General features: G+C 40.8%; 1 protein-coding gene across 3 annotated transcripts in view; it reads right to left on the bottom strand.

The window, feature by feature from the left end:
- gabrg1 (gamma-aminobutyric acid type A receptor subunit gamma1) overlaps nt 1–27,320 on the bottom strand; it is a 154,761-nt gene that overhangs the window by 83,458 nt on the left and 43,983 nt on the right. For 2 of the 3 annotated variants that reach the window (XM_072568441.1, XM_072568433.1), the window contains exon 2: nt 5,629–5,777. In XM_072568441.1, the coding sequence (XP_072424542.1) occupies nt 5,629–5,777 (149 nt within the window). Of the gene's footprint in view, nt 1–5,628; nt 5,778–17,626; nt 17,952–27,320 lie in introns of those variants that run through there. The other variant, XM_072568451.1, reaches the window with a different exon arrangement.

Consider the following 27,320-nt stretch of genomic DNA (forward strand, 5'->3'; position numbering starts at 1 on the left):
ATAAAAGGAGGTGGGGGTCTTGCATTACTGATAAAGGAGTATCTCACAGCTGTGCTGAGGGAGGACACATCAGGGTACTCAAAGTGAAGCAGTATGGGTAGAAGTCAGAAATAGGAAAAGTGAAATCATAACGCTGGGGGTATACTACAGGCCTCTCAACAGTCAGTGGGAGATAGAGGAGAGAATATATTGACAGATGTTAGAATAATGTAAAAACAGCAGGGTTGTTGCGGTGGGTGATTTTAACTTCACCTATATTGACTGGGACATGGATGGGGCAGAATTTTTATGGACCATTCAGGAGGACGTCTTGACACAGTATGTAAACAGCCCAACCAGGGAAGGGGTAATACTGGACCTGGTTTTTGGGAAGTGAGCATGGCCAGGTGAGTAAAGTTTCAGTGGAGGAGCATTTCAGGAGTAGTGACCATAATACTGAATTTTAAGATATTGACAGATAGGGATAACAGCAGTCCTTGGGTGAAGGTGTTGAATTGGTGGAAGGTGAACAACAACAAATATTAGGCAGGAACTGGAGAATGTAAAAACAATGACTGCAGATGCTGAAAACCAAATACTGGATTAGTGGTGCTGGAAGAGCACAGCAGTTCAGGCAGCATCCAACGAGCAGCGAAATCAACGTTTCGGGCAAAAGCCCTTCTGTTTGAGGGTAAGTCTACATCAGACATGTGGGAATATTTCAAAACGGCAGTGACTGAGTGTTCATGAGCAGTACGCTCCTGCAGGAATGAAGGATAGGTATGGCAAGGTATGTGAACTGTGGATGACCAGGGATGTTATGACCTTGGTCAGAAAGAAAAAGGAAGCATATGTTAGGTCTAGGAAGATAGGAACTGATGAAGCCCTTGAAGTATATAAGGAAAGTAGGAAAGAACTTAAACAAGGAGTTAGAAGGGCTAAAAGGGGTCATGAAAAGTCATTAGCAAACAGGATTAAGGAAAATCCCAGTGTTTATAGAAATATAAAAAGCAAGATGGCAGCCAGGGAACGGGTTAGCCCACTCAAGGACAAAAGAGAGAATCTGTGTGGAGCCAGAAGAGGTAGGTGAGATCCTAACTGAATATTTTGTGCTGGTATTCACCAAAGGGAAGGAATTGGTCAAGGATGATCTCAGGGAAGGGAATGTTGAATTTCTAAACCAAGTTGCTATTAAAAAGGAAGCGGTGTTGTGCATCTTAAAAAGTATTAAGATAGATAAGACCCCGAATCCTGATGCGATCTATCCCAGAATATAGAGGGAGGCAAGAGAACAAATTGCTACAGCATTAACATTGTATTCTCTTTGACCACAGGGGAGGTCCCACAGCACTGGAGAATAGCTAATGTTGTTGCATTGTTTAAAACGATAACGGGGATAATCCTGGATATTATAGGCCAGTGAGCCTCACATTGTTTGAAGGGAACTTATTGAAAAGAATTATTAGGGACAAGATCTATATGCATTTAGAAGTGAATGGATTTATTAGCAATAGACAGCATAGCTTTGTGTGGGGAACATTGTACCTCACAGACTTGATTGAGTTTTCTTGAGGAGGGGATGAAGGTGATTGATGAGGGAAAAGTGGTTGATGTTGTCCACATGGTCTTCAGTAAAACCTTTGACAAGGTCCCTCATGGCAAACTAGTGCACATGGCACCAGGGGTGAGGGGGCAAGACGGATACAGAACTGGATTAGTCATAGGAGACAGAGGGTAGCGGTAGAAGGATGCTTTTCAGAATGGAGGGTTGTGATTAGTGGTTTTCCGCAGGGATCAGACAAGAAGAGGAAGCAAATAGAAGGATATGGATCCTATAAGACAGCTTTAATGTGGAAGGGAAAAATTTGTCGGAGCAGCCAAGGGCTGAAGAGCCAGTCCCAAGCTGTATTGTTCTTCGTTCTTTGATGAGTAGCTTGGAGGGGATCTTGCCGGTAATGGCATTCCCATTTATCTGCTGCCCTTGTCCTTCTGGATGGCAGTGGTCGTAGGGTGGATGGTGCTACTTAAGGGTCTTTAGTAAATTCCTACAATGCGTCTTGTAGGGTGCTGCTGCTACTGAGCATCAGTGATGGAGAGGGTGGAAGTTTGTAGATGTGGTGCCAATCAAGCGGGCTGCTTTGTCCTGGACGGTGTCAAGTTTTTTCAGTGTTGCTGGAGCTGCACCCTTCGAGGCAACGTCTGAACTTCTATTCTTTGCCTTTTGTCACCTGTTGCTATGAGTGGCATCCCCACAGTATCAAGAAGGCAGCAATGAAAGGCCTCCCTCCCTCCACATCTGAGGAAGAGAGCATAAAAGCCTCAGAGGACACACCAGCAGGACAGATCCTGCCATTTGATAGATACGTTTGTGATGATTAGAGTGGCTAGCACCTACTAGCAAGTCCTTCACTGCCATGTCTCCATGACTGGCAAAAGGAAGGAACAGCCTGAGTTGTTTGCACTTCGTGGGCTGCCAGAGAGAAGGCACCGGCTCAGCCCTATGGCAGGAAGTGACCATGTGGTATCAGCGTTGTCACTTCATTGAACAAGGACAGCAGGACATTGTCAGGGGCACAGAGCAAATGGAGAAAAAGGGTTGCATTTTGTAGGAACATCGCTAGGACCCTGCTGCCTCTGCAATCCTGGACAGAAATCTCTTGACATGGTTCCATACTGTGCTCAAAATAACTTTTCACCTTGTAGCAGCACCTCAGCCCTCTCTGTGCTGATCGATTGTCTCGGCCTGCTATTTGTCTTTCAATGCTTCAAAAGGGACCAGCTGGATTGGATGGATTTGACATCATGCTGAGAAGTAATGTTCTCATCATCACCTCCATTTGCTAGGCCTTGGCTCCTGCATGTCCCTGGTAACATGACCAGTGAAGGATTTTGGGAAAACACCGGAGAAAGGTGAAGCCCATCACAGTCAAATGCCCCTTGATTCAAGAAGAACAGTGTGGCAATTTTCTGCCATGTGTCTTGATCTTGGCCCATGTATTGCACATTCAGGACAGGAATTCCCACAGTTTAGTGGGATCCAGAGTGTAGTATTTGCCCGTTTTTGTTTCCTTCCATGCCACCATTCTGCCTCATTATTGACGTGCTGCCACACAAAGTGTGATTGAAATTGATGGACAAGTTGTCACCATTTTGAAAGATTGGTAGCAAACTCCTCTCAACCATTCAGGTCAATGCCACTGGGTTTCAGGGAAGAGAGTTTCAGTCCTTAGTGCTGCTTTGGTCTCCCTTGGAAGGTTGACCACTTGATAGTTCAGAAAACAAGTCATATTGGGGTAGGTGACTTTTGGCCAGTTGAATGGAAGGTTGGGTCGATCTCAACTGACTTTGAAAGAATTTTGACTGACTGCTTGGGAAGCTGGTTCCAAGGAAGACACAAACATTGTTTCAGGCTGTTCTCCCATGAATCCAGAGAGTATAGTGGAGACATTACTAATGGAATTTCCCTGTATCAGTGCCACAATCCAGGTTTTATGGTGTTACAGTCAGTGGTGATGAAAACTGACATAACCACCAACAAGGTGCTCTGAAGCTTATGCTGTTGCCTTTCTGTATCAAAAGTGGCAGCCTCCTAATTTTACTGTTGAAAGCACAGTGCAAAGGACATTGAAATGTAATCATTCTGTTCAATGGAAAATAACCCAAAGTCATATATTCTAAATGACTGATTTAAAAAAGGCATTGCTAATGCAATGAACTGTCGAAATGGATGCAAATGCTGAATAGATTCACATGTAAGACCAGAAGGTACAGGAGCAGAATTACACCATTCAACCCATCTAGCCCGCTCTGCCCTTTGGAAAAAGCATACCAGCTTTGATCAATCTCGTTGTCCTACCTTCTCCCCATAACCCTTGATCCCCTTACTAATCCAAGATCTTATCTATCTCAGTCTTAAATATACTCAGTGACTGGGCCACCACAGCCTTCAGTGGCAATGAGTTCCACAGGTTCAGCTCCCTCTGAAGAAATCCCTCCTAATCTCTGTTCTAAAGGATCAACCCTTCACTGTGTCCTCTGCTTCCAGTCTCTCCTACAAGTGGAAACATCTTCTCCATGTCCATTCTATCTGGGTCTCCCAGTATTATGTAAATTTAAATCAGTTCCCCCTCATCCTTCTTAACTCCATTGAGTACAGAGACAGATTCTTCAACTGTTCCTCATGTGTCAAGCCTTTAACTCCCAGGATCATTCTTGTAAACCTCCTCTGAACCCCCCTCCAATGCCAGCAGCCCTTCCTTAGACACAGGGCCAAAAACTGCTCACAATATTCCAAATATGGTCTGACCAGTGCCTTGGACAGCCTCAGCAGTAGATCCCAAACCTCGTATTTAGCCCTCTTGAAATAAATGCTAACATTGCATTTACCTTCCTAACTGCCAACTGAACCTGCATATTAACCTTAAGAGAATCCTGCAGAAGGACTCCAAGTCCCTAGGTACTCCAGAGTTTTGAAGCTTTTTCCTGTTTAGAAAACAGTCCAAATGCCACTATTCTTCCTTCTAAAGTGCATAATTTTACACTTTCCCACATTCTATTCTATTTGCCACTTCTTTGCCTGCTCTCCTGGCCTTCTGCAGCCTCTCCGCTTCCTCAACACCACCTGTCCCTCCACCTATCTTTGTGTCATCTGCAAACTTAGCAACAATGCCCTCAGTTCATTTGTCTAAATCATTAATATATATATGAACAATTGTGACCCAACAGTGACCCCTGCAGAACTCCACTTTACACTGACTGCTATCCTGAAAAAGACCCCTTTATCCCTCTCTGCCAGTCAGCAATCTGCTCTCCTGCCAATAGCTTGCACCTGACACCACGGGCTCCTAACTTAATTAGCACCTCCTGTGCAACACAGTGTCAAATGCCTTCAGAAACCCAATATATCATGTCCACAGACTTTTTGTTAATATTTCCGCATTACCTCTTCTAATAATTCTAACAGATTTGTTAGGCATGACCTCTCCTTGACAAAGCTGTGTTGACTCAGCCCTATTTTATCATGCACTTCCAAATACACTAGAATCTCATCCTTAATAACACACTCTAAAATCTTACCAATGACCAAAGTCAGGCTAACTAGCTTATAATTTCCCATATTCTGCCTCCCTTCTTAAACAGGGGTAATTACATTATCCATTTTCCAGTCCTCTCGGGCCTTCCCTGACTAAAATGATTGCTAAAAGATCACCACCAACGCCTTCACAATTTGTTTAACTATCCCCTCTGAACTCCGGGTGTAGTCCATCTGGTCTGAATGATTTTTCCGCCTTCAGACCTTTCAGCTTCCCCAGCACCTTCTCCTTACTGCTGGCCACTAGATTCACCTCTGTCCCCTGACTCTTCTGAAGTTCTGGTATGCTGCTGGTATCTTCATCTATGAAAACTGATGGAAAAGTACCTATTCAGTTCCTCTTTCATTACTACTTGTCCAACTTCATTCTCCAGCAGTTCAATGCCCATTCTTGCCTCTCTTACCTTTCAGATAGTTAAAAAAAGTCTTGCAATCGTCTTTTATATTACTAGCCAACTTACTCTTAACTTTCATCTTTTCCCCTCTATACTTTTTTCAGTTTTCACATTATTATTGTATAGAATGTGATAAAACTAATAATGTATTAAACATCTTACCTCCTATATCTGGTCGAAGTTTGTTGTCATATCCTTTCAATAAGTCATTCAGAATATTGGTGACATCACTTTCATGGACTCTTGGTGCCAGGACCCATGTTTTATTTAACACTGTATCTTCATAATCTTCATCATCTACTTTGTTTGCACTGGATACATAAAAAATGCATATCAGAAACAGGGTTAAGAAGAAATAAAAGACAATTACAGCAGGAAATGACAATATCGACAAAATCAAAGCAAAGATAGAGAACACAATTTCTTGCCATTGTTCACCTGTGCAACACTCAAATGATTCTGTATTTCAATATCTTTCTTGGCTGAATGTTATTGCAAAAGTAATTGAAGAAATACCTTGAATCATAAAAGTCCTTTCCAAAGGTTCAATGAAAGAACAATCTAATTAATCTCATTTTTTGATTTTCCCCCATAACCTTCTGCAGTCTTTTCTTGAAAATCAATATGCTTCTGCACCTTTGCAAAAAGGTGGACTCGATTTTAACATCTCACAGCAGTGAAAAATAATTCTTATCTGTCTTTTTCCCAATTATCATAAATCTATAACATTTTGTTAGTAATCCATTAGCCAGTTTCTTCTTATATTATGGTAGATATACAGAGTACTTGTGGTACCACATCTGGAATACTATGTACAATTTTAGCCTCCTTATTTGAAGGGAAAAACAACTTTTTCAGAAGCAGTTGACAAAAGATCACGTTTCTAATTCCCAGAATGAACAGCTTGCATTATGAGGAAAGGTTGAACAGGTTAGGCCTATAACCACTTAGTTCAAACAAATGTGAGGTAATTATACTGAAACAACTTGAGGGGACAGCTAAGATGGAGATTAGGTGGCTAGAGGATATTATTTATGGGTTTAGATCAGAGTGGTGCTGGAAAAGCTCAGCAGGTCAGGCAGCATCCGAGGAACAGGAGAATCGACGTTTTGGGCATCAGGAAGAGAGGCTGGAAGCATCCAGGGTGGAGAGATAAATGGGGGGGGGAGCGGATCTTGAGAGAAGGTAGCAAAGAGTACAATGGGTGAATGGGGGTGAGGATGGAGGTGATCGGTCAGAGAGGAGGGTGGAGCGCGTAGGTGGGAAGGGAGATTGGCAGGTAGGACAGGGCATGAGGACAGTGCTGCTTTGGATGGTGGTGAGGGCACAGGTTTTGCAATTCCAGCGGTGGCTGGGGAGGTTGCCAGGAATTGCAAAACCTGCGCCGACCTCCTCCCTCACTACCATCCAAGGCAACACTGTCCTCATGACCTATCCTACCTGCCAATCTCCCTTTCCAACCTCCCCTCTGACCTATCATCTCCATCCCCACCCCCATTCACCTATTGTACTCTTTGCTACCTTCCCCCACACTCCTCTCTGATCGATCACCTCCATCCCACCCCCATTCACCTACTGTACTTTTTGCTACCGTTTCATCTTGTGATACCCCAAAGGCCCACTAACCATCTGCAAAGCACAAATCAGCAGTATTATGAAATGTTCTCCACTCGTCTGGATGAGTGCAACTCCAACAGCCTTAGTCCAGCTCAACATCATCCAGGACAAAACATCCCACATGGTCAGCATCCTATCTACCACATCAGACATTCAATCCCCCATCTCCATTCCCCTCCATCAATGCACAGTGGTAGAAGTATATACCAACTACAAAATAAACTGCACCAAATACCCCACCCCCCCAAAAACATCCATCAATTGCACCTTCCAAAACATATGGCATCCACTACCTAGAAGGACAAAGAGCAGCAAATACACAGGAGAACCAAGTTACCCGCCAAGCCACTCAACAACTTGAGGCAATTATATTGTCGTTCCTTTACTGTCGCTGGGTCATATACCTGACACTTCTTTCTGAAAAGCACATTGGTATATATACCCAAAGCCCCAACACCATGGACAGCAGTGGTTCAAGATGACACCTCACTGTCTCAAGAGAAATTTGGGATGAAAAACAAATGTCACCTTGCAAGTAACACTTAAAATCTTATGAAAGAATACTAAAATATCTTTAGAACAGAGCAAGGAATGTGTATCTGTTCTCATGTAACAGATGGTCTTGAAAGAGTTAATGTTGAAGTTGCATTGGCTCCACCCAACCTGATGATATCGCACAATCATTCAGCGAAACAATGTCTTGAGGCTCCAATGGAGATAGACACGACAAAACTGGCTGGACGATAGAGATTTTGTGGTTGTGTCCCTGCCTCTGAGCCAGAAGGCTTGGTTTGATTTCCTACCTACTGCAGATGTGTGTCAATTCACATCTGAACAGACTCATTTCAAAATAAACAGAGAATGATGGAGAGAGTGGAAAGAGAAATGAAGTGAATGTTTCAAGTCCGTCATGGCTTTTCAGAAATGAAAGAGGTTGGAAAATGGCATTTTAAAAATATACTTGACACAGACAGAGGACGGGCAAGGGGAATAGGTGGTGGGGAGCCCCAGAGCAAAAGACAATGGGTTGCTAGTTAGGGACAGGAAAACAAAGAGAGATGTAACATAGGTATAAATTAAAGTATGTGAGGCAAGAGCAGAGTTAACAACACAAACTAGACACAGGGTGGTGGTGGGGTGAGAAGAATGTAATAAAAATGGAGAGCAGATGTCATGGGAGTCCAGCTTTGATGTCGTGGCATTCAATATTGAGACCTCCAGGGGATAAAGTGCCTAAGTGGAAAATGACGTGCTGTTGCATCGTGCTGGTTGGAACAGCCAGCCTGGGACAGACATTTTAGCTTGATAGCAGGTTTATTGAAATAGCAAGCAACTGGAAAGTCAGGGTCATTTCTACAGACAGAAGGAATGTGGTTACCCAATCTCAGTTGAGGAAAATGATCACATAGGAAGCTCCCAAATGGCAAGCGACATCATCAGAACAGATGTGATAGAGATGGAGAAACTGGGGAAATGGGAATAGAATCCTTACAGGAAATGGGGGTCAGCAAGTGTAGTCAAGTTGATTTAAAAATATCTAGAAAGACTGCTGGTCGCAAATTACCCTTTTCATGAACCAGAAGTGCTTGGTCTCCTGAAGATAAAACACTGGGGATGATCAAGGTGACTTGCTGAAGAATGGTTAAGGCCTGGCTCCTTCCAGCCTGCAGCCAGTGATAGTTGTGGTATTTTACAGTTGGCCATCCATTAGTTCTTAAGGGAGGTCACTGACATATACTTTTCTTTGAGAGCTAATTACATTTCATTCTCACTTGCCAGCGAGAAGCAAGGCAAGAGACTAGATGCTTTTTAACTTTCGATGTGACTCATGCACATACACACAGCACATATACAGTGGAAACCATGCTGACAAAATAAATGAGAGAGAAAATGGATGCTGCAAAAAACAATGTTCCCACTGCCTGAACAACTCTGGAGGTGTCAGGAATGTGGTGATCAGGATTTGTACTGGTCTGCTGCACACTGTACAATCTCAGCATTATGAAGCAACAGCACTAGCCATCACCTCCACAATGAACAGGTCAGCACGAGGAACAGGAAGTCAGAAAACTTAAAAAGTATCTGTCTGTCAGGACTGTTGCAAAGAGACCACCAGAATACAACAAGTATAATCCCAATTCCTCATTCATCAATAGTCTCACGCTATGGACAGGTTTTCATTGCCAGTCAGAAGCGAGTGTCAAGCATGCAGGAAGGCATGAAATCTGTGCTGCTAAGCCAGGGCACTCAGTTGCTAATACCATCCAACCCTGTTATCTTTGGTGTGGCTAGTGGAAGAGAGACTTTGATCTTCACTGATATGAAACTGCAGATGATCGTGAAGATGATCTTACGCAGCTCTGCAAGACTAAGCGTAGAGTGCATTATCATGGCATGGGCTACACAATGGCAGTGGTGGGTGCATACAAGAGGAGAAGAAATAGGATTGTGAATCGGCTCACATTGCCCCTCATGAGCTCCACTGTGTAATGTGAGCACAGCTAATTTACAGCCTCGTCAGTATTTTGTCCCCATATTATACATTCCTATGGTTTCCCAGAATATATCAATCACAGTTTTGAGTATGCTCAATAATTGGTCATATACAGATCTCTAGAATTTTCACTAAGATTCACAAAAAAGTGCAATAAAATTCTTCTTAATTAAACTTCTAAATGGCCATCTCTTTATTGTGAGATTGAATCTCATTTGCTGTAGATTCTTTAGTCACAGATACAGTCTCTGAATCAACACAGTCATGGTATACATTGCAAGATCATGCATCTAAATTGTGGAAGATATGGAATTATTCTACAGAATCTTCCCTCACAGGGCAGCCCTCTCTCCATAGCATCTGTTTAACAGTTTTAACACCCCCTCTAAAGGCAAGTGCGTACTTACTTTCTTACAAAGACCAAAACTAACCTGACACAGAATCACAGAAGTGTTACAGCCAGAAGGCCATTCGTCCGATCAAGTCTGCATTGGCTCTTCAAATGAGCAGCATTACCTAACTTCTCCGCCATATCCCCACACATTGGGTGATCATTTGGATTAAAAACAATTTCCTTCTGATTGGTTCAATTGAACCAATCTCCACAACCTATCCTAACTACAAACTGTGTGAAAACACTTACCTTCACATTACATTTCAAAAATTACTCAAAACGTAAGCCCTCTTATTCCTTTTATGAGGAACAGTTACAGTCTCACAGAAGCCCCCGTGTGATTGCAGTAAAACATCTTTACTCTTGGATGAATGGGAAAGAATGGGAAAATCAACATCATGGAGGGGGTGGGACTGAAAATTTGTAATTTCCTCTCAAAGAACTCCAAATAGCTGGAAGATGATTAGTTTAAGTTTTGGTTGAGAGGCCACATGCCCAGCTTGTGATGGTCAATGTTGACAGGATTAGGGAAAATTGATATCATGTCTCAGTATGTCAGGCAGGTTTTGGAAATCTTGGGAAAACCAAATCGAGAGAGGGTGGGAGGTATAGATTGGGAGAAGGGGAGAAATTGATAGCAGGACTCTATCCTGCAAAGTTAAGTTGATCATTAAATTAAGATTAGATTACTTACAGTGTGGAAACAGGCCCTTTGGCCCAACAAGTCCACACCACCCCGCCGAAGCGCAACCCACCCATACCCTTACATCTACCCCTTACCTAACACTACTGGCAATTTAGCATGGCTAATTCACCTGACCTGTACATCTTTGGACTGTGGGAGGAAACCGGAGCACCCGGAGGAAACTCACGCAGACTCGGGGAGAATGTGCAAACTCCACACAGTCAGTCGCCTGAGGCGGGAATTGAACCTGGGTCTCTGGTGCTGTGAGGCAGCAGTGCTAACCACTGTGCCACCGTGCCGCCCATAGTGTAAGCATTAACTTGCATAGTGTAAGCATTTAAAGGCATTAGAGTGCTTGAGATCTCTAGTATAATGACCTGAAGTGATATGTGTACAGTGCTGTAAAATAGGAAAAAATAAATCTTCAATATTTGTTGTACAAGGCAGTTATTACTTGAAAGAGTTAGCTGCCATCAGGAGTTAAATTTTGCCCATCAATATATAAAAGATCTACTGCTGGGAGGAGCTAAACAGTATTCTAGTTTGGTTCAATTCAGAGTTAAGTCTATGGGCTCAGTCTAAGTTCTTAGCACTGAAGGGATCAAAGGGTATGGGCGAAAGCAGGAAGAAAGTACTGAGTCATGTATCAACTATGATCGTATTGAATGGCAATCTACTCCAGTACCTATTGTGTTTCTGGCCAACAGTCAATGTGTATTCACTTTTAAGTCTAACCTGAGGTCTTAATAAGGAACTCTGATGTTATATAACTGGCTAGTAAATATGATGTAATAAACCTTGTCCATTTATCAGGACTGAGCGTGAGTTCTACTGTAAATTTCTTTTGGACATCATATTACCAGTCGTTATTAGTAACACTCTAATACAAATTAAAATAAAAATTACTGCAGTGAGTATACCTAAGGTATCTCAGATGCCTTTGATTAACATGACCCTAACATATACCATACTGGGGAGAGCCAGTCTCCAAAAATATACCATGGTGATAGCAGTATGGCTTTGATCACATGTATCATGGAGGGGCTTCACTGGCTTATATAATATGCTAGACGTAACCTTTTGAAGAAATTTTCAGCTCTATGAAAACTACGACCATTCAAGAACAAGATGAAGGAAGATCAGGATTCCAAGCAGAAAACTGTGCATCATTAAATATTCAGCAGCATTGAAGGGCACAGAGCCAGTCAGTTTCTGTGAATGCAGCAGCCAGTAGTTAAAACAAAATTGCTTAGGAAATTTCAGTATTAAGCTTCCTTATAGAAGCATGAAGAAGCCAGGAATTGTTAGGACTACTGGATAAGACCCTGGAGAGTCTTAGCAAAGCTACAAAGGAGAAAATCATGAATCATAAATCTGGAATAAAGTAGTCAATATTGAAGTAAATAAAATTCATCAACGGAAATGTAAAAGTTCTTAAATATAAGTATTTTTCCTTAAATGCAAAGATACAATAGAGGCTGAAAACTAAAGAAAGCTGACCTTACTATATTTAATAAACAAGCATTATACTTTGTCAAAAAATTGTTGGGAAAAGCTGGTGAATACAAAAATGTGTAGTAAACATTCATTCATGAGGAACATAATTAAAACCATGGGAAAATTTGACTGATTAGAATGAGAAAAACAAAAAGCATAAGAAACTCTTATTAAAGAATCATTTTTGAATCAAGAACATTTTTGTTCTACAAGGGAGAACAGTCTTAAAAACAGAAAAACAGCACAATGCCATTTTGTTAGGTTTTAAAATGCACGGTTCTCATGGAAAAGCATCAGAAGAAAACAGAGATATCAATATTGTTAAAGACAGTGCAAAACCACTAAGGAAAAGGGCAAATGGCATAATTTTACAGACTTTTACTCCATCTTGGAAAAATACAGTATTTATTGTTTGTAAAGTATTTAAATTATCTTTAAATACTTGATGGTTTTCCAGGAGAAATTAGAGATTCTTTACAGACCTTTTTAAAACCTTTTCAACTTTAATTAACAGAAGTTACAGCTAATCTCTGATAGGAAAAAAAAAGGTAGAAGTTTAAAAAATCACCCTTATAACAATAAAGTTTCTTAGCAGCAAACCTTTATTAGCAATGCATCTTCATTATCCAGTAATGTAAAAGATTACGTTTTAAAAAGAACTGAAAAGATACTCAATACAAAAATTATAACAGTTAAAATACTGAACAGTAAAACCAGCTATGTCTATAAAATAAATCCTAAAACAGCTTTCAAGTCAAACATTTAAATAAGAGAAATAACAGCAATTCAATATAATGAAAACAGAAAAAGCTGTTGTACATTCAAGCAGATGATTACACATACTTAGACAGGGAACTATAAAAATGACATTTCATGAGATAGAATTACTTCAGGACCAGAAAAGAAGAGCCAGTGAGCTCATTTCTTAAAGTAGATTTTTTTTGTAGGTCAATAGAAGATTAGTTTTTAAAATTGAGAGATTATGGAGATGCACAAAAAACTAATTTGAGACAGAATTTTTATATGAATTACTGGTTTATTTCTTTCAGAGATGTTACAAAAAAAATAGGATCTCATGATGGAAAGAGCTGTCCATATTGAAGTGACCCCACTGAAGCCAGTATTCTGTCACCAAGTTGCCCTTTATTGATAAGCAATCAGTCCTTGACTATAGTCTGGTGCCTGCATGAGACAGTGTTATCAGTATCCCTGATACTCAACCCTTTTATAACAGTCAGGGCTCTCTGATTGGGGCTGTTAAACTGGCCCAATCAGGGAATTCATTCTATGATATCCAGCTGGCTGACCTAATTACAATAACTATACATTTGGTGGTGAAAGCAGAAATCTAAATCCACTGGAGAATGATGGGAACAGAAAGTCAACCTAGGTCAAGAAGATTCAGACTTTTAAAGTTATCAATAGCACCAAAATTTCACACATATAAACCAATGTAAATTCTTTGAAGCTAGAAGTTTCTGTTCTGGATATGGCATGAAAAAATACAACAAACAGAAACAATTCCAGCTATATGCCTCGGCAAACTTGTAAGGAATTGGGCATTTCCAGATAATGTGCAAAACATCAAAGACTACTTTGAACTACAGAAGAAATAAATGTATACTCGCATAAAAGATTAACACCTTTTTAAGAACCTGTTTGGAAGAAAGGCAGGACTACAAATAAAACTTCAATGAAATGCATAAGCTTATATGACAGCATACCATCTCAGATGATCAAATTAAACCTTCCTAAGGGTATCATCGGAATCAATAGGTTCATGGTCATCTTAAGTTCAAATTTGACACTGGGACAAATGTTATCAAGTTATACAGCATGGAAATACACCCTTCAGTCCAACCAGTCCATGCCGACCATAATCCCAAACTGAAATAGTCCCACCTGCTTGCACTTGGTCCATATTTCTATATGTTCAATATATCTTATCAGTTGCATGAACTATGACCTTTTGCTACAAATTCTGTGCTTATGATCCTGCCCCACTTGCTACTTGAAAGAGCAGAGCTCCAAAAGCTAGTACTTCCAAATAAACCTGTTGGACTATCACCTGGTGTTGTGTGATTTTAACCATATCCCCCTAAAACATTTGTTATTCATATGTCTTTTAAACATTGTAACTGTTTCCTCTGGAAGCTCATTCTAACACAAACCACTCTGTGTAAACAAGTTGCCCCTTGGTTACTGTATGATCTAGAAACAAAAAGTTAATTGAAGAGAAGACACTACAACCATCTAACATGGTATTACACAGCACAGGCAGAACACAACTTAAAATCAAAATAATGTTGAAAGTAGTCTTAAAATTGAGACTATAATGAAATTCTCCATGTGTATCTATCATTTATATTGAGCAAAGCAGCAACTTATGACTGGTAACATTTATGAAACAAATAGTTCCAAATGTTACAATATGGCAACATTTGGTTCTGCCCAAAAGGGGAAAGGCTTTTTGTAAGGTCTTCTGTATGTCACCGTAGGACCAATTGAGTGTCAATGAAGAGTAGTTCAAAATGTTATGAAAAAACAGTGAGAATGTGAGACAGAAACAGGGACGAGATTCCATATTAGCAAGGTTTTGTTTGAGTGGTACTGTTGGATACAGATAAACTACACAGGTAATGTAGGAGAGTCAGTCAGAAGTCAAGAACAAGTCTCAGTGCGGCAGAACTCAAACAAGTTACAGGACTTGGTAGGCAGGTGGTGTTGCAGTCAGGGTTGAGGAAGTACTGAGAGCTGTGAGGGTATTGAAAAGTAAGCCTTTGTACAATAGTGGGTTCATTAGAGCTTAGAATGGGTGTTGAAAAACCCTAAAGCAGTGCTCACTGGTTGCAACTGCGTAAGGTTCAAGGGCAGAAAAATCCGCGAGTTGTACTGGATTGGTGAAGCTCACTGCTTGTAAAAAGCTGATGTGCCTGTGAGGGAGTAAAGGAAGGCAAGTCACCAGAGCAGGCACAATCAATCATTCAGGTAGTCCACAACAGAGTGGTTCTTGAGAGAAAGTTTCAAGGCCGGATCAGCAAAAGAGAAGAACTGTGTTCGCTTGTGAAGTTTAATGAGATTCACCAAGCAACATTAACATTTGACATAAACTGTTGAGAGAATTCTGTCTTGCATCCACTTGTTATTTAATGTACACTGTAGGGTATTCAATCACAGTTTAGTTTATTACCCATGTTTATCAAATATTATTCCTGTATGTAATGGATTTTATTACTATTCTAACATTGCATAGTAAAGTTTATTGGAGTTTGTTTGAAACTCGTGTCTTTATTCTATTGCAACTTCTGAACCTCACACTTCATCTAGTTTAAAAAAAACAAAAGATACTGTCCCTAGCCAGATCATAAGCTAAATTTTTCTGTTATGTCTGGATCATAAGACCATTGTCATGTGAAACATCAAAAGCAAACACTTCTTATTTCTGAGCAAAAAATACTTTCTTCTTAAACTTCTGCAGCATGTTGAAGAACGTTAACCATTTCATCTGCCAAATATCTAACTCTACTTAACAATAAGTATCAGAAGAATGAATGCTGCATCAAAGGAGGAAATATATACCATTCAATATTAATTATGCTAAAGTACAACACTTCAAGATGGAGATCAGAATATTACACTGATGCTACATGTCGGGACAAGTTACTCAACCGTCTTCCAACCAGAAACAAAACTTGTAAAACTGATCATCAGACGTCCTAACACCACAGCAACTGGGAGCAGACCATAAGCAGGCTTTTAATACAATTCATTCAGTTGTTTAGCAGATGTAGTACCAAAACAACAGTCATCCTTATGGTTTATAACTGAACCAGTAAAAATGATAATATCCAAAGGCATATGAGAATGAAAGGATCACGGGCAACTCTTTCTCTTTACTACCTGAAAACAATTACTTTTCTTCTCAGAAACATGATAAATTCTTGAAGGTGATTTGAAAAAAGTAAGAGATCCTCAAAGGAAAAGAACCACATTCTAAAGCAACATCAAAATGTTAGAAACCTTCCCTGCAAAAGGAAATCATGGATCCAAAGTTCCAATGTGACAGTGAACCGTACCAGAATATTGCCTCCTCATGCAACAGACTTTCAACACAAGTCATCAGCCATTCATAAACTGAGAGACCTGGGGGGAGACGACTTGGTGATAACGTACTTTACTATTTTTGATAAAGTGGTGAAAGAATCCAATATCAAAGAATGGCTTGAGGAGAATTGTCATAGAAAGCAGTTTGTACTTGAAAGGGTTAACTGACATTATAAGTTCTGCTCAGAATATATCTTAAGAGACTAAAAACTAAAGTACTGCGGATGCTGGAATCAAAAGCAAAATCAGGAACTGCTGGAAAAACTCAGCAGGTCTGGTAGGATCTGTGGAGAGAAAGCACAATTAATCTCTCAGGTCCAATGACACAAAGTTCTGAAGAAGGGTCACTAGACCTGAAAGATTTACTCTGCGTTCTCTCCATAGATGCTGCCAGACCCACTGTGTTTCTCCAGCAGTTTCAGATTTTGTCTCAGAATATAACAGGCTGTTGCTGTTGGAGTGAATTAGTGTTCTGTTTCAGTTCAATTTCAATGTTACATCAATGTAGCTAACAGTGATGTCCATTTACTGTTAAGTCTAGCCTGAGGGCTTACAAAAAGGACTCTCATGTAACTTGGTATTTAATAGCTCATTACATTACATAGACTAGCTTTATGACATTGACATATAGAGTCCAAGCTGAAGACTTGTATGTGAGCATCCTTCCCCACTCAGGCATCAGTTAATTTACTCTAATACAAATAAGAAGGATTGGTGGCAATGAATCTATCCAAGACATCTCAGATGGTTTTAGTGGGCATGACTAGAACATATATCACAGTGCCAGAGCTTGGATCCAAATAAATATCAGCGTTAACATGGGGGAAGATAAGCTGCCTGCTTCTGGATTCTTTGTATGACAAGCCATCTATTAAAACTTGGGGGAAAGTAAAAGTGATCTGGTCTTTCAGTTGAAATTCCATTGTCTGGAGCTGTTAGAGTTTGTTTTGACAACTAAGCTCAATATGCCTGAGGTGCAAAAGTACCTGAAACATCATTGCCAGCTGAACTCAGTTTGGCAGTTTCAAGAGACTGTATTAAAAAGGGCATTCAGAGATATGAGCGAATGTGTGGAGTGCATTCAGAAGGAGGACAAGGAAGGTGGAGGCAGTGGCATAGTGGTTATGTTACTGGACTAGTAAACCCTCCAACCCAGGCACATCATCTATGAACACAGGCTCAAATTCCACCATAACAGATGATGAAATTTGAATTCAATTTTAAAAATCTAGAAAAGAAGGCTGGCCCAATGATGAAACCATTGCTGATTGTCCCAAACATCCTAAGAATGACATATCTCAATCAATACATGAAACAACATGAGTGAACTAGATGGGTGTTTGGGGCAATGATTATATTAATGACTCACTTTTTGGAGCTTTGTCATCTTTGAATTTATATCCCAGCTTCTGGCATGGTCAGATTCAAATCTGTACACCCAGAGAATTATCCTGATTCTCTGGATTATTTGTCCAGTGATACTATCGCTACTCCACCAGCTACTTCTGTCTCAGTTGTCTTCACTAATGTTCTGTGGCCTCCTCCACTTACAATTGCCTCTTCATAGAAGGTGATTAGTATGCAGATACGCTGGCTGTTGCTTCCAGTCCTGCTTTTAATTGCCAGCATATCTCACAAGAGCAAAAAAACTTTGAAAACATTTCCGCACTGATGCATTTCAGGAGAGACCTTTGCCAGCGCTGTGCTTAACCTGCGGATTTCAGATTTTGGGTTTCAGCCCACTTGGCACAGGATGCTTGATTTGGCAAAGAAAAGTAATTTTCACTTTGACGCATCAGCATGTGCATGAGCTGATCTCAATACATATTAAAAATTTGATCCTGTTGATTGCACACTGAGCACAAATTAATCCTCTGCAGTTCTTTAGATCGTTTATGGTTAATTGACTCTTTTTTAAAAAACACAGGCAAATTATTTTGCCCCTCATGTCCTTCAAACTCCAGCAATGTAATCCTAAACTTCTGCCTGAACTTTGGTCCTCAACCAGCATTTCTACTTCCACTGTTTCACAGAACAAGTCAATTTGGCCTTTGTGTTTACACCTGCTCTCCAAATGAGCAACTCACTCAGTGCCATTCTCTCACCTTCTTCCTGTAACCCTGCATATTTTTCATTACCAATTAATAGTGTAATTCTGTTCTGAATATTTGAATAAATCTACCTGCCCAGACTCTCCAGTGAGTTCCTAATCTTATTCTGATGCTTTTGCTCCTTTCAATTATTTTAAATCTGCATCCTGCCATTCAGTATCAATACAACAGTGGTAAGTGGAAGGGGATGTTAATGGATTGGGTGCCAATCAAGTCAGCTGTTTTGTCCTGGATGGGGTCAAGCTTCCTGTGTCATTGGAGCTGCACCCATCCAGGTAAGTGGGGAGTATTCCATCACACTCCTGACTGGTGCCTTGTAGATGGTGGACAGGATTTGGGGAGGGGAGTTACTTGCCACAGTATTCCTAGCCTCTAACCTGCTCTGTACCCACTGTGCTTATGTGGAGAGTCATGTTAGTTCCTAGTCAATGGGAACCTCAAAGATGCTGATAGTGGGGGATTCAGAGATGGCAACACCATTGACTGTGAAGGGATGGTGGTTATTGGTTATGGTTATTGGTTATGGTCATTGCCTGGCATTTGTGTGACAAGAATGTTACTTGCCACTTGTCAGCTCCAACCTGGATATTGCCCAGGTCTTGCTGCATTTGAACATGGTTCAGTATCTGAGGAGTCACAAATGGTGCAGAGCATTATGCAATCATCAGTGAACATCGCTGCTTCCAACCTTATGATGGAGGGAAGATTATTGAAGAAGCAGCTGACGGAGTTTAGGCCGAGGACACTACCCTGAGCAACTCTCACCTCACTTCTGGAATTCAGTTCCTTTGTCAAATGTTTGGACAAAGGTTGTAATGAGATAGAGATGCTGAATGAACCTGGCAGAAGCCAAACTGAGCATCGCTGAGCAAGTTATTGCTGAGCAGGTGCTGCTTGACAGCGCTGCTGATGACACCTTCCATTACTTTCTGATGATCGAGAGCATACTGATGGGGCGGTAATTGACCTGGTTGGATTTGTCCTGTGTTTTTATGTACAGGACATACCTGGGCAGTTTGCCTCACATTGCTGGGGAGATGCCAGTGTTGTAACTGCACTGGAACTGCTTGGCCAGGGGAGTAGCAAGTTCTGCAGCACAAGTCCTCAGTAATATTGCCGAAATGTTGTCAGATCCCATAGCCTTTGTATTATCCAAGTGTTCCTCGAAATTGGCTGAAGACTGGTATCGATAATGCTGGGGACCACTGGAGGAGGAGAGATGGATCATCCACTCTGTACTTCTGGCTGAAGGTTCATGTGAATGTTTCAGCCTTTTCTTTTGCACTATGTCCTGGACTCTTCCAACATTGAGGTTGGGGATATTTGTGGAGCCTCTTCCTTCCATGAGTTGTTTAATTATCCACCAGCATTCATGTCTGGATATGGCAGGACTGCAGAACTTCGATCTGATCCATTCGCTGTGGGATCGCCTAGCTCTATCTATCACCTGCTGCTTATGTTGTTTGGCATGCAACTAGTCCTGTTTGGTAGCTTCACCAGGTTGGCACCTCATTTGTAGGCATGCCTGGTGGTAGTGCCGCACAATACATTGGAGGCTATTCTCAATGTGAAGGCAGGATATTTGGTTGAAAGCAGCCTTGATGTCAAGGGCTGTGACTCTCAACTCCCCTCTGGAATGCAGCTCTTTTGTCCATGTTTGAACCAAGGCTGTAATGAGGTCAGGAGCCGAGTACCTCTTGTGGAACACAAAGTATCAGAGATCAGTTTTGTGCTGTGTAAGTGCTGCTTGATAGCATGGTTGAGACCACTTTCCCTCACTTTACTAATCAGCAAGAGGATTTGGCAAAAGAACACAAAACAAAGCAATCTATTACAGCCCTGAATTATAATCGCAAAATCTCAGATGTAACTGACGGGATAACTTATGATTCACCTGAGGGGAATCATCCAAGTTCGTCACCTCCTCAACCCAGACCCTCAAGCTGGGATCTAGCTTGCTCTGTTGCCATTAAAGATATCACTATAATCAATGTCCTCACAAATCATTTCAAGCTACTACTAGTGAGATTCATAACATTAAATCAGCTGTCTATTTACAGATGCATTAAAATCGACCACTCCTGCATTCTTTGCCAGAAGCAACCCATTTGTCATTTCCCATTTGAAAGGAAGGATCCAAAGCTTCTACAAAGTGACTGGGCTTCCAAACGTGGAGGATATAAAACCAACACTGGAGCAAATTTGGATCAATGGAAGTTTTCATTTGATCAATTTGCAGGTGATTCAAGATCACCATCACCAAGTAACACACGGGACAATGCTTCAACTTTTCAATAGTTAACAGAGATGCGGCTCTTTGGACAGCAGAACTCAGCCTGTTGAAGAGGAAAATCTACAAAGTCAGAGGTATCACCCTGCTTGCAGAGATGAGAGAGGAGAAACATGGTCTTGCTGTGACTATTGCACAAAATCAATGCCAAAGACTAATTGAGCATTTTTTTAAAATCATAACCAGTTCAAATTAAACTAATGGATCCTGAGGTATGCTTGCTTAATTTTTTTCATTCATTTAGAGTGGTAATTACATATTGAAAACAACATTATTGAAATCATGTACCAGCAATCCAGCAGTATTTGAGTACTCTGAAGACGGGCAGCACGGTGACACAGTGGTTAGCACTGCTGCCTCACAGCGCCAGAGACCCGGGTTCAATTCCCGCCTCAGGCGACTGTGTGGAGTTTGCACATTCTCCCCGTGTCTGCGTGGGTTTCCTCCGGGTGCTCCGGTTTCCTCCCACAGTCCAAAGATGTGCAGGTCAGGTGAATTGGCCATGCTAAATTGCCCGTAGTGTTAGGTATGGGGTAAATGTAGGGGTATGGGTGGGTTACGCTTCGGCGGGGCGGTGTGGACTTGTTGGGCCGAAGGGCCTGTTTCCACACTGTAAGTAATCTAATCTAAAAAGACCCATGCCCACATCAGGTGTATCTCAATTTAAGTACTAAGCATTAAACAAAGAACTGTGGGTGCTGGAAATCTGAAATAAAAAACATAAATTGCTAGAGAAACTCAGCAGATAGGACAGAACTGGACTCAAAACATTAGTTGTGCTTTCTCCCCACAGAAGCTGCCAGTCCTGCTGAGTTTCTCCAGCAATTTAAGTATGGAGTATTTTGACTGTGCTGCAGCCACTATGCAGCAGAGGTTGCTGATGTATAATTCCAGGATTTGTCTTAATGTTTTTGAAGAATATGAAAATAAACTGAGATGCATTCAATAATCAGGGAACTAAAAAAAGCATGAAGACTCACAATATTACTATTATTTGTAAATCTTGGTTTTAAAATTGGCAAAACTACATCTAGCTTTAAGTTTAATTTGTTTTTCTATAGTGTGTGTTAAGGAGAAGGGTTTGGTTAGCTCAGTCGGCTGGTTTGCAATGCAGAGTGATACCAACAACATTGGTTGAAATCCTATTCTATTTAAAAGGTTACCATGAAAGGGCTCACTTTCTTAACCTCTGCGTTTGCCTGAGGTTTGGCAACTCTCTGATTAAGCCAGCACCAGCCCTCCCTCTGAGAGGGCAGCCCAATAGCCTGGTAGGACTATGACAAGTTTATCTTTGAGGAAGGGATGACGTGGCTTTAGTTTCACTTTAGGTTTGTTCTGCGAGGTGTACCAGGGTGTCCCGGTATGTTGATACATATATTTTTAACGATGTATAATTTAGTGATGTATTAGAAAAAAAAAGAGTTGAAGAGAATACAAACAGGCCAGGCAGTCTGTGTAGATTCAGTCAATACAAGACAGTGCTGCTACTTTAGTCTCCAAAATGTCAGGGCTGGAGAAAAAAAAGACCCAAGTGGCTTAGAAGAAAACCCTAAAGGCAGAAAACTGCTATGTTTTCCAGATCATCAGCTCCCATGTGTTTGCTCTGAAAGTGCTTAGAATTCAGTAAGAAAGTTCTACAAACCAATTACAGCCCACGTCAACTGAAGGAGGAACTTCAACGTGGAGACAGGGCAATCATTAATTGAGATTTGAGTATTCCTAAGGTTGTTGAGGAGAGTTGATTTTTTATTTGTACTAGAAACATCAAAAATAGGAGTAGATAATTTGGCCCTTCAAACCTTCTCCATCATTCAATTTGCCTGATCATCCAACTCATTACCTTGTTTCTGTTTTCTCCTCATAACCTGGTTCTTTCAGCCATCAAAGCTATACTCAACTCCTCCTTGAAAATACTTGTTTCAGTTGCTTTCTGTGGCAGAGAATTCCACAGGCACACCACTTATGGACCAGACCAAACCTCCTCAAAATATTTCAAGAAGATAGCCTAGAGCCCAACTTTTTCTTATTTTAAAAGCAGATGTCAAGTGGATGTTCCAGATGTGATGCAACTGGTCAAACCACTTGGCTTTGAGCAAAGCACAATTTTAAGACTACAGTTAAAACACGAATAAAAGGTGGCAGATTTTATAAATTAACTACTGGAAAAATTAAACTGAATACGGATATAATACCTTAACTGATTAACTGTTCCAATATAGTAACATCCAATAAACACACCCCTTACCAAAAAGGTAAATTGAAACACAGACTCTTACAGGCAGGAGGGAATAACAACTGAAGAGATTTACTAGAAAGTCAGTTAGGAATCATTTATTGAAGCTTGCAACCAATCTAGATTCAAACATATTGTGAGTGCTACAGCTAAACAAACCTAGAAAACCAGAACTGGGTAAAATGTGTGATCTCCTTCCATTGTTAAACTGTTTTAAATAAAACCCAAAGGCCTCTTGAACCTATACACTTCGGCACAACTGCCTTTACAACCTCTTCAAAAAAAAACACAGGACAAAATAATTTTTTTAAAGTGACAACCTTGTCACACCACTCTATGTGTGACAAAATTCCTCCTTATCTCAGTCCTAAATGGCCTCGACTGTGTCCTTGGTTCTGGATTTCCCAGGTATTAGAAACATCGTGCTTAGGCGATCTCATCCGGTTAGAATTTTATACATTTCTATGAGATCCTTCCTTCTCCCTCATTCTTTTAACCTCCACTGAGTACAGTCCTAACTGATCTAGTCTCTGTTCATAGAGGAGTCCTGCCTTACCAGGAATCAGTCTGATAAACCTTTGCTGCACACCCTCCATAGACCAAACATCCTTCCTCCAATAAAAGGTGACCAAAACTGCACATAATACTCCAGGTATAATCTCAGCCAGACCCTATACAACTGCAGCAAGACATCCCTGCTCCTGGACATAAATCTTCTCACTAATGAAGGTCAACATACTATTTGCATCCTTGACTGGCTTACTTTCAAAACTGGTATGTATGGACACTTGGGTGTAATTGCATCTCCCCCTTTCCCAATCTATCACTATTCAGATAATAATCTGCCTACCTGTTTTTGCTCACATTTATCTACATTATACTTCACCTGCACCACAAATGGAGCAGTTAGAGTTCAGCTAAGCTGTGCATTTCTGTAAGAGCCATGATTAGAATCTCCTACTAGAAGTGCGGAACTCTTTTTTAACAGAAAAATCTCATGGAACAAACTGGTAATCTGACTGCGATTGTCACTCCTTGGAAAAATCAACCCATCTATATAAAGAAATATACCTGTAGTGTGAAGAAACTGCACCTATGTCATTGTTTGTTTAATGAATTAGTCTAATATTTACTCAATGATTACTTCTGTTGCTGATAGTAGAATAGAATTAGCAATGAAAATCTAGAGAATATAAATAACACTATGAATCTCAGAAGTAACATAAAAACAAATTGAAATGGCTAGTGACTCCATACCTAATCACGGAGTTTGTTGGGGAATGTTGGAACAGGATGTAGCATCACAATTTATATACAACCAAACATCCACAGGCTAGCGTGAATCTCAAACACCTAGCCATCAATTGTTTATTAATCTTTAAATCCTGATTTCAACTCAAGGTATTAGGTATTGCCTAAAGCGGACAAACAGTGACCTTATCTCAGAGTGTGGGGCCTGAGTCTCATCATTCCAGTCCAGTACTGACTTCACCTAAATTAGAGAAACATCACTATCAGTGGGGAGAATGCAAATCAGTGGGAATTTTGAGCAACTGCTGAAGACTCTAATGATTCTGCAATATTTGATAAGGAATAAAGGAGGCATGCAGTCAGGAAAAGTCTGGGACAGGGAAGAGTCGAGCTCTCTGTGGACCAAGACAACCTGCCAGTCAACATTTGCCAGTTTAGTGAGCAGACTCAAATTGCTCAGGTCTTAACTGAGTTTGTACACATCCCTAATGCAATCAACAAGCATATACAACCACATCAATTTGGCTATTCATCCCATAGCATAAGATCTAGGAGCAAGAGTAGACAATTCAGCCCCTTGAGTCTGCTCCGCCATTCAGTAGTCATGGCTGATCTCAATATGACCTCAGCTCCACTTTCCAGCACCTTCCCCATTAATCTGCAAAATCCTGCTGAATAGAAACGTGGGGTGGGGGTCTGTTTGGTGGTGGTGTTTTGTTTAAAAACTTCCCACTACCCTTGAGAATTTACAGATGTGATGCTCCTTTTGCTCTGAAGACAGTGAGTATGAACCAACCAAGCTTCATGATGAAAGCTTGATGGCCTGAAATGTGGTTGACAAGATTGGGATCCCAGTTGATGGTAGTACTGGACCAGTCAGACTCCAAAGTAAAACCTAGCTTAATAAATCATAAGTTTTAAAACAAAACCTCTTTGATCACCTAATTGCAACATTTAAATGGCATTTGGATGGGTATATGAATAGGAAGGGTTTGGATGGATATGGGCCGGGTGCTGGCAGGTGGGACTAGATTGGATTGGGATATCTGGTCGGCATGGACGGGTTGGACCGAAGGGTCTGTTTCCATGCAGTACATCTCTATGACTCTATTTGAAATACTTAATGTAAGATTGCCAGTGTGCATTTAGCTAAATACAAATGTGTTTATGCGAGGAGAGAAAAGGTGGATGAAAATTTGATAATGTCATCATAAACATCATAATGTCATCATGATAATGTCATCATTTAGTGGGCGGCACGGTGGCACAGTGGTTAGCACTGCTGCCTCACAGCGCCAGAGACGCGGGTTCAATTCCTGCCTTAGGCGACTGACTGTGTGGAGTTTGCACGTCCTCCCCGTGTCAGTGTGGGTTTCCCCCGGGTGCTCTGGTTTCCTCCCACAGTCCAAAGATGTGCAGGTCAGGTGAACTGGCCATGCTAAATTGCCCGTAGTGTTTGGTAAGGGGTAAATGTAGGGGTATGGTTGGGTTGCGCTTCGGCTGGACGGTGTGGACTTGTTGGGCCGAAGGGCCTGTTTCCACACTGTAATGTAATCTAAACAGGAAAAAAAACCCTCCACTTTTAGAGTCTCCATTCAGATACCATTCCCATCTTCATTCTTTAAATTTATTATTCAACTGATAAAGTTTCCAGTATTTTCTTTTGACGAATTTTTGCACATTTACCAATTTAATTTCATCAATACCGACTTAAATACTCAGTCACAAGATAACTTTTTCACTTACTGAAATTGACAAAAGTTCTGGGGTATTTTCCAGCTGTGTGAAGTGACTGCTAAGGACAGCTCAAGTCCTCAGATCATGACCTGTTTGTAGCCCCTCTCCATTCATTTCTCTCTGGATTCTAAACACTCCAATAAAACAAACACGTAAGCTAAAAGGACAAAATAATTGCTGAAGTTATAGGATTTCTTGGAAAAAAAACTGCTAAAATTAATGAATTTCAGAAACTGAAAACAAGTAAAGTAACCTTCATCGAACGGAAAAGGAGAAAACACATTCACTTCTACTTTAAAGTCCTGGTTCCCCAAAATAATAATAATTGTAAACTTAAATCACTATAGATGGTACTTGACCTGAGCAGAACATCGTTTTCTGTCTTTATTCCTATGGTCAGGTATAATTATAATTACCTTGAGCAGCTGAATCCACAGTCTGCATCCACAGACTGACACATCAGTAGACTGAGATGAGTCAAATGTAACAAGAAAATGAAGTCCTTCCGAATCATTACATGATATAACACAAATCAGCCAGCACCATGAATAACAGAGGAATCATGTCAGGAGGTAGACAGAGTAATTACCAGTAGAACAGAAGAGATTTGTGCATGGTTCAAGCGATCAGCATGAGAGATAGTGATGTCATGGTAATGGCACTGGATGAACAATCCAGAGGGTCAGGCTAGTGTACTAGGTTCAAATCCCATCATGATAAATGGTAGAATTTGAAATTGTGTGAATCCGGAATTCTAAGCTAGCCTCATGGTTTGCCCAAACCTGACTCTGTTGATGGTCAGCAACATTTATCTGGGTGTCTTAATGTCTCTTAAAAAGAAATTCTGTCATCCTTATCCTGCCTAGCCTACAGGAGTGTCTATGGACCCTTATACAGTGATTGAATTTTGCCTGCCCTTCTGAAGTGACCCAAACACATTGCTCAATTCCAAGGCAATTCAAAGTGTAATAAATGCTAAGCCAGCCACAGATGTCCACAATCCATGTGTGAAAGATTAAAAGAAAAATTACATCCAATAAATAACCAGAAATGAATAGTTCCATGCATGCTAGCACACAAAAAAATTAACAACTGTCCGTTCATATTGATTTAGGAACTGTGACCAACTGGCGTTATGTCCAACCTGACTCTGCACAATAATAAACTATAGTACTTTGACTGTCCATTGCGAAATCTGCACCATTATTGTTCAAAAGACCATCTCCTTAAGTATAGTGGTTACATATTCTGGTTAAAAGGGAAATCAGGAGGGCAAAAAGGTGATATGAGATAGCTTTCGCAAATAGGGTTAAGGAGAATCCAAAGATATTTTATAAATACATTAAGGACAAAGGGTTAACTAGGGAGAGAATACGACCCAAAGATTAGCAAGGCAGCCCATGTTTGGAACCGCAGGAGATTGGGGAGATACTAAATGAAC

This window comes from Chiloscyllium punctatum, chromosome 1, assembly GCF_047496795.1.
Source record: "Chiloscyllium punctatum isolate Juve2018m chromosome 1, sChiPun1.3, whole genome shotgun sequence".
Classification (NCBI taxonomy): Eukaryota; Metazoa; Chordata; class Chondrichthyes; order Orectolobiformes; family Hemiscylliidae; genus Chiloscyllium; species Chiloscyllium punctatum.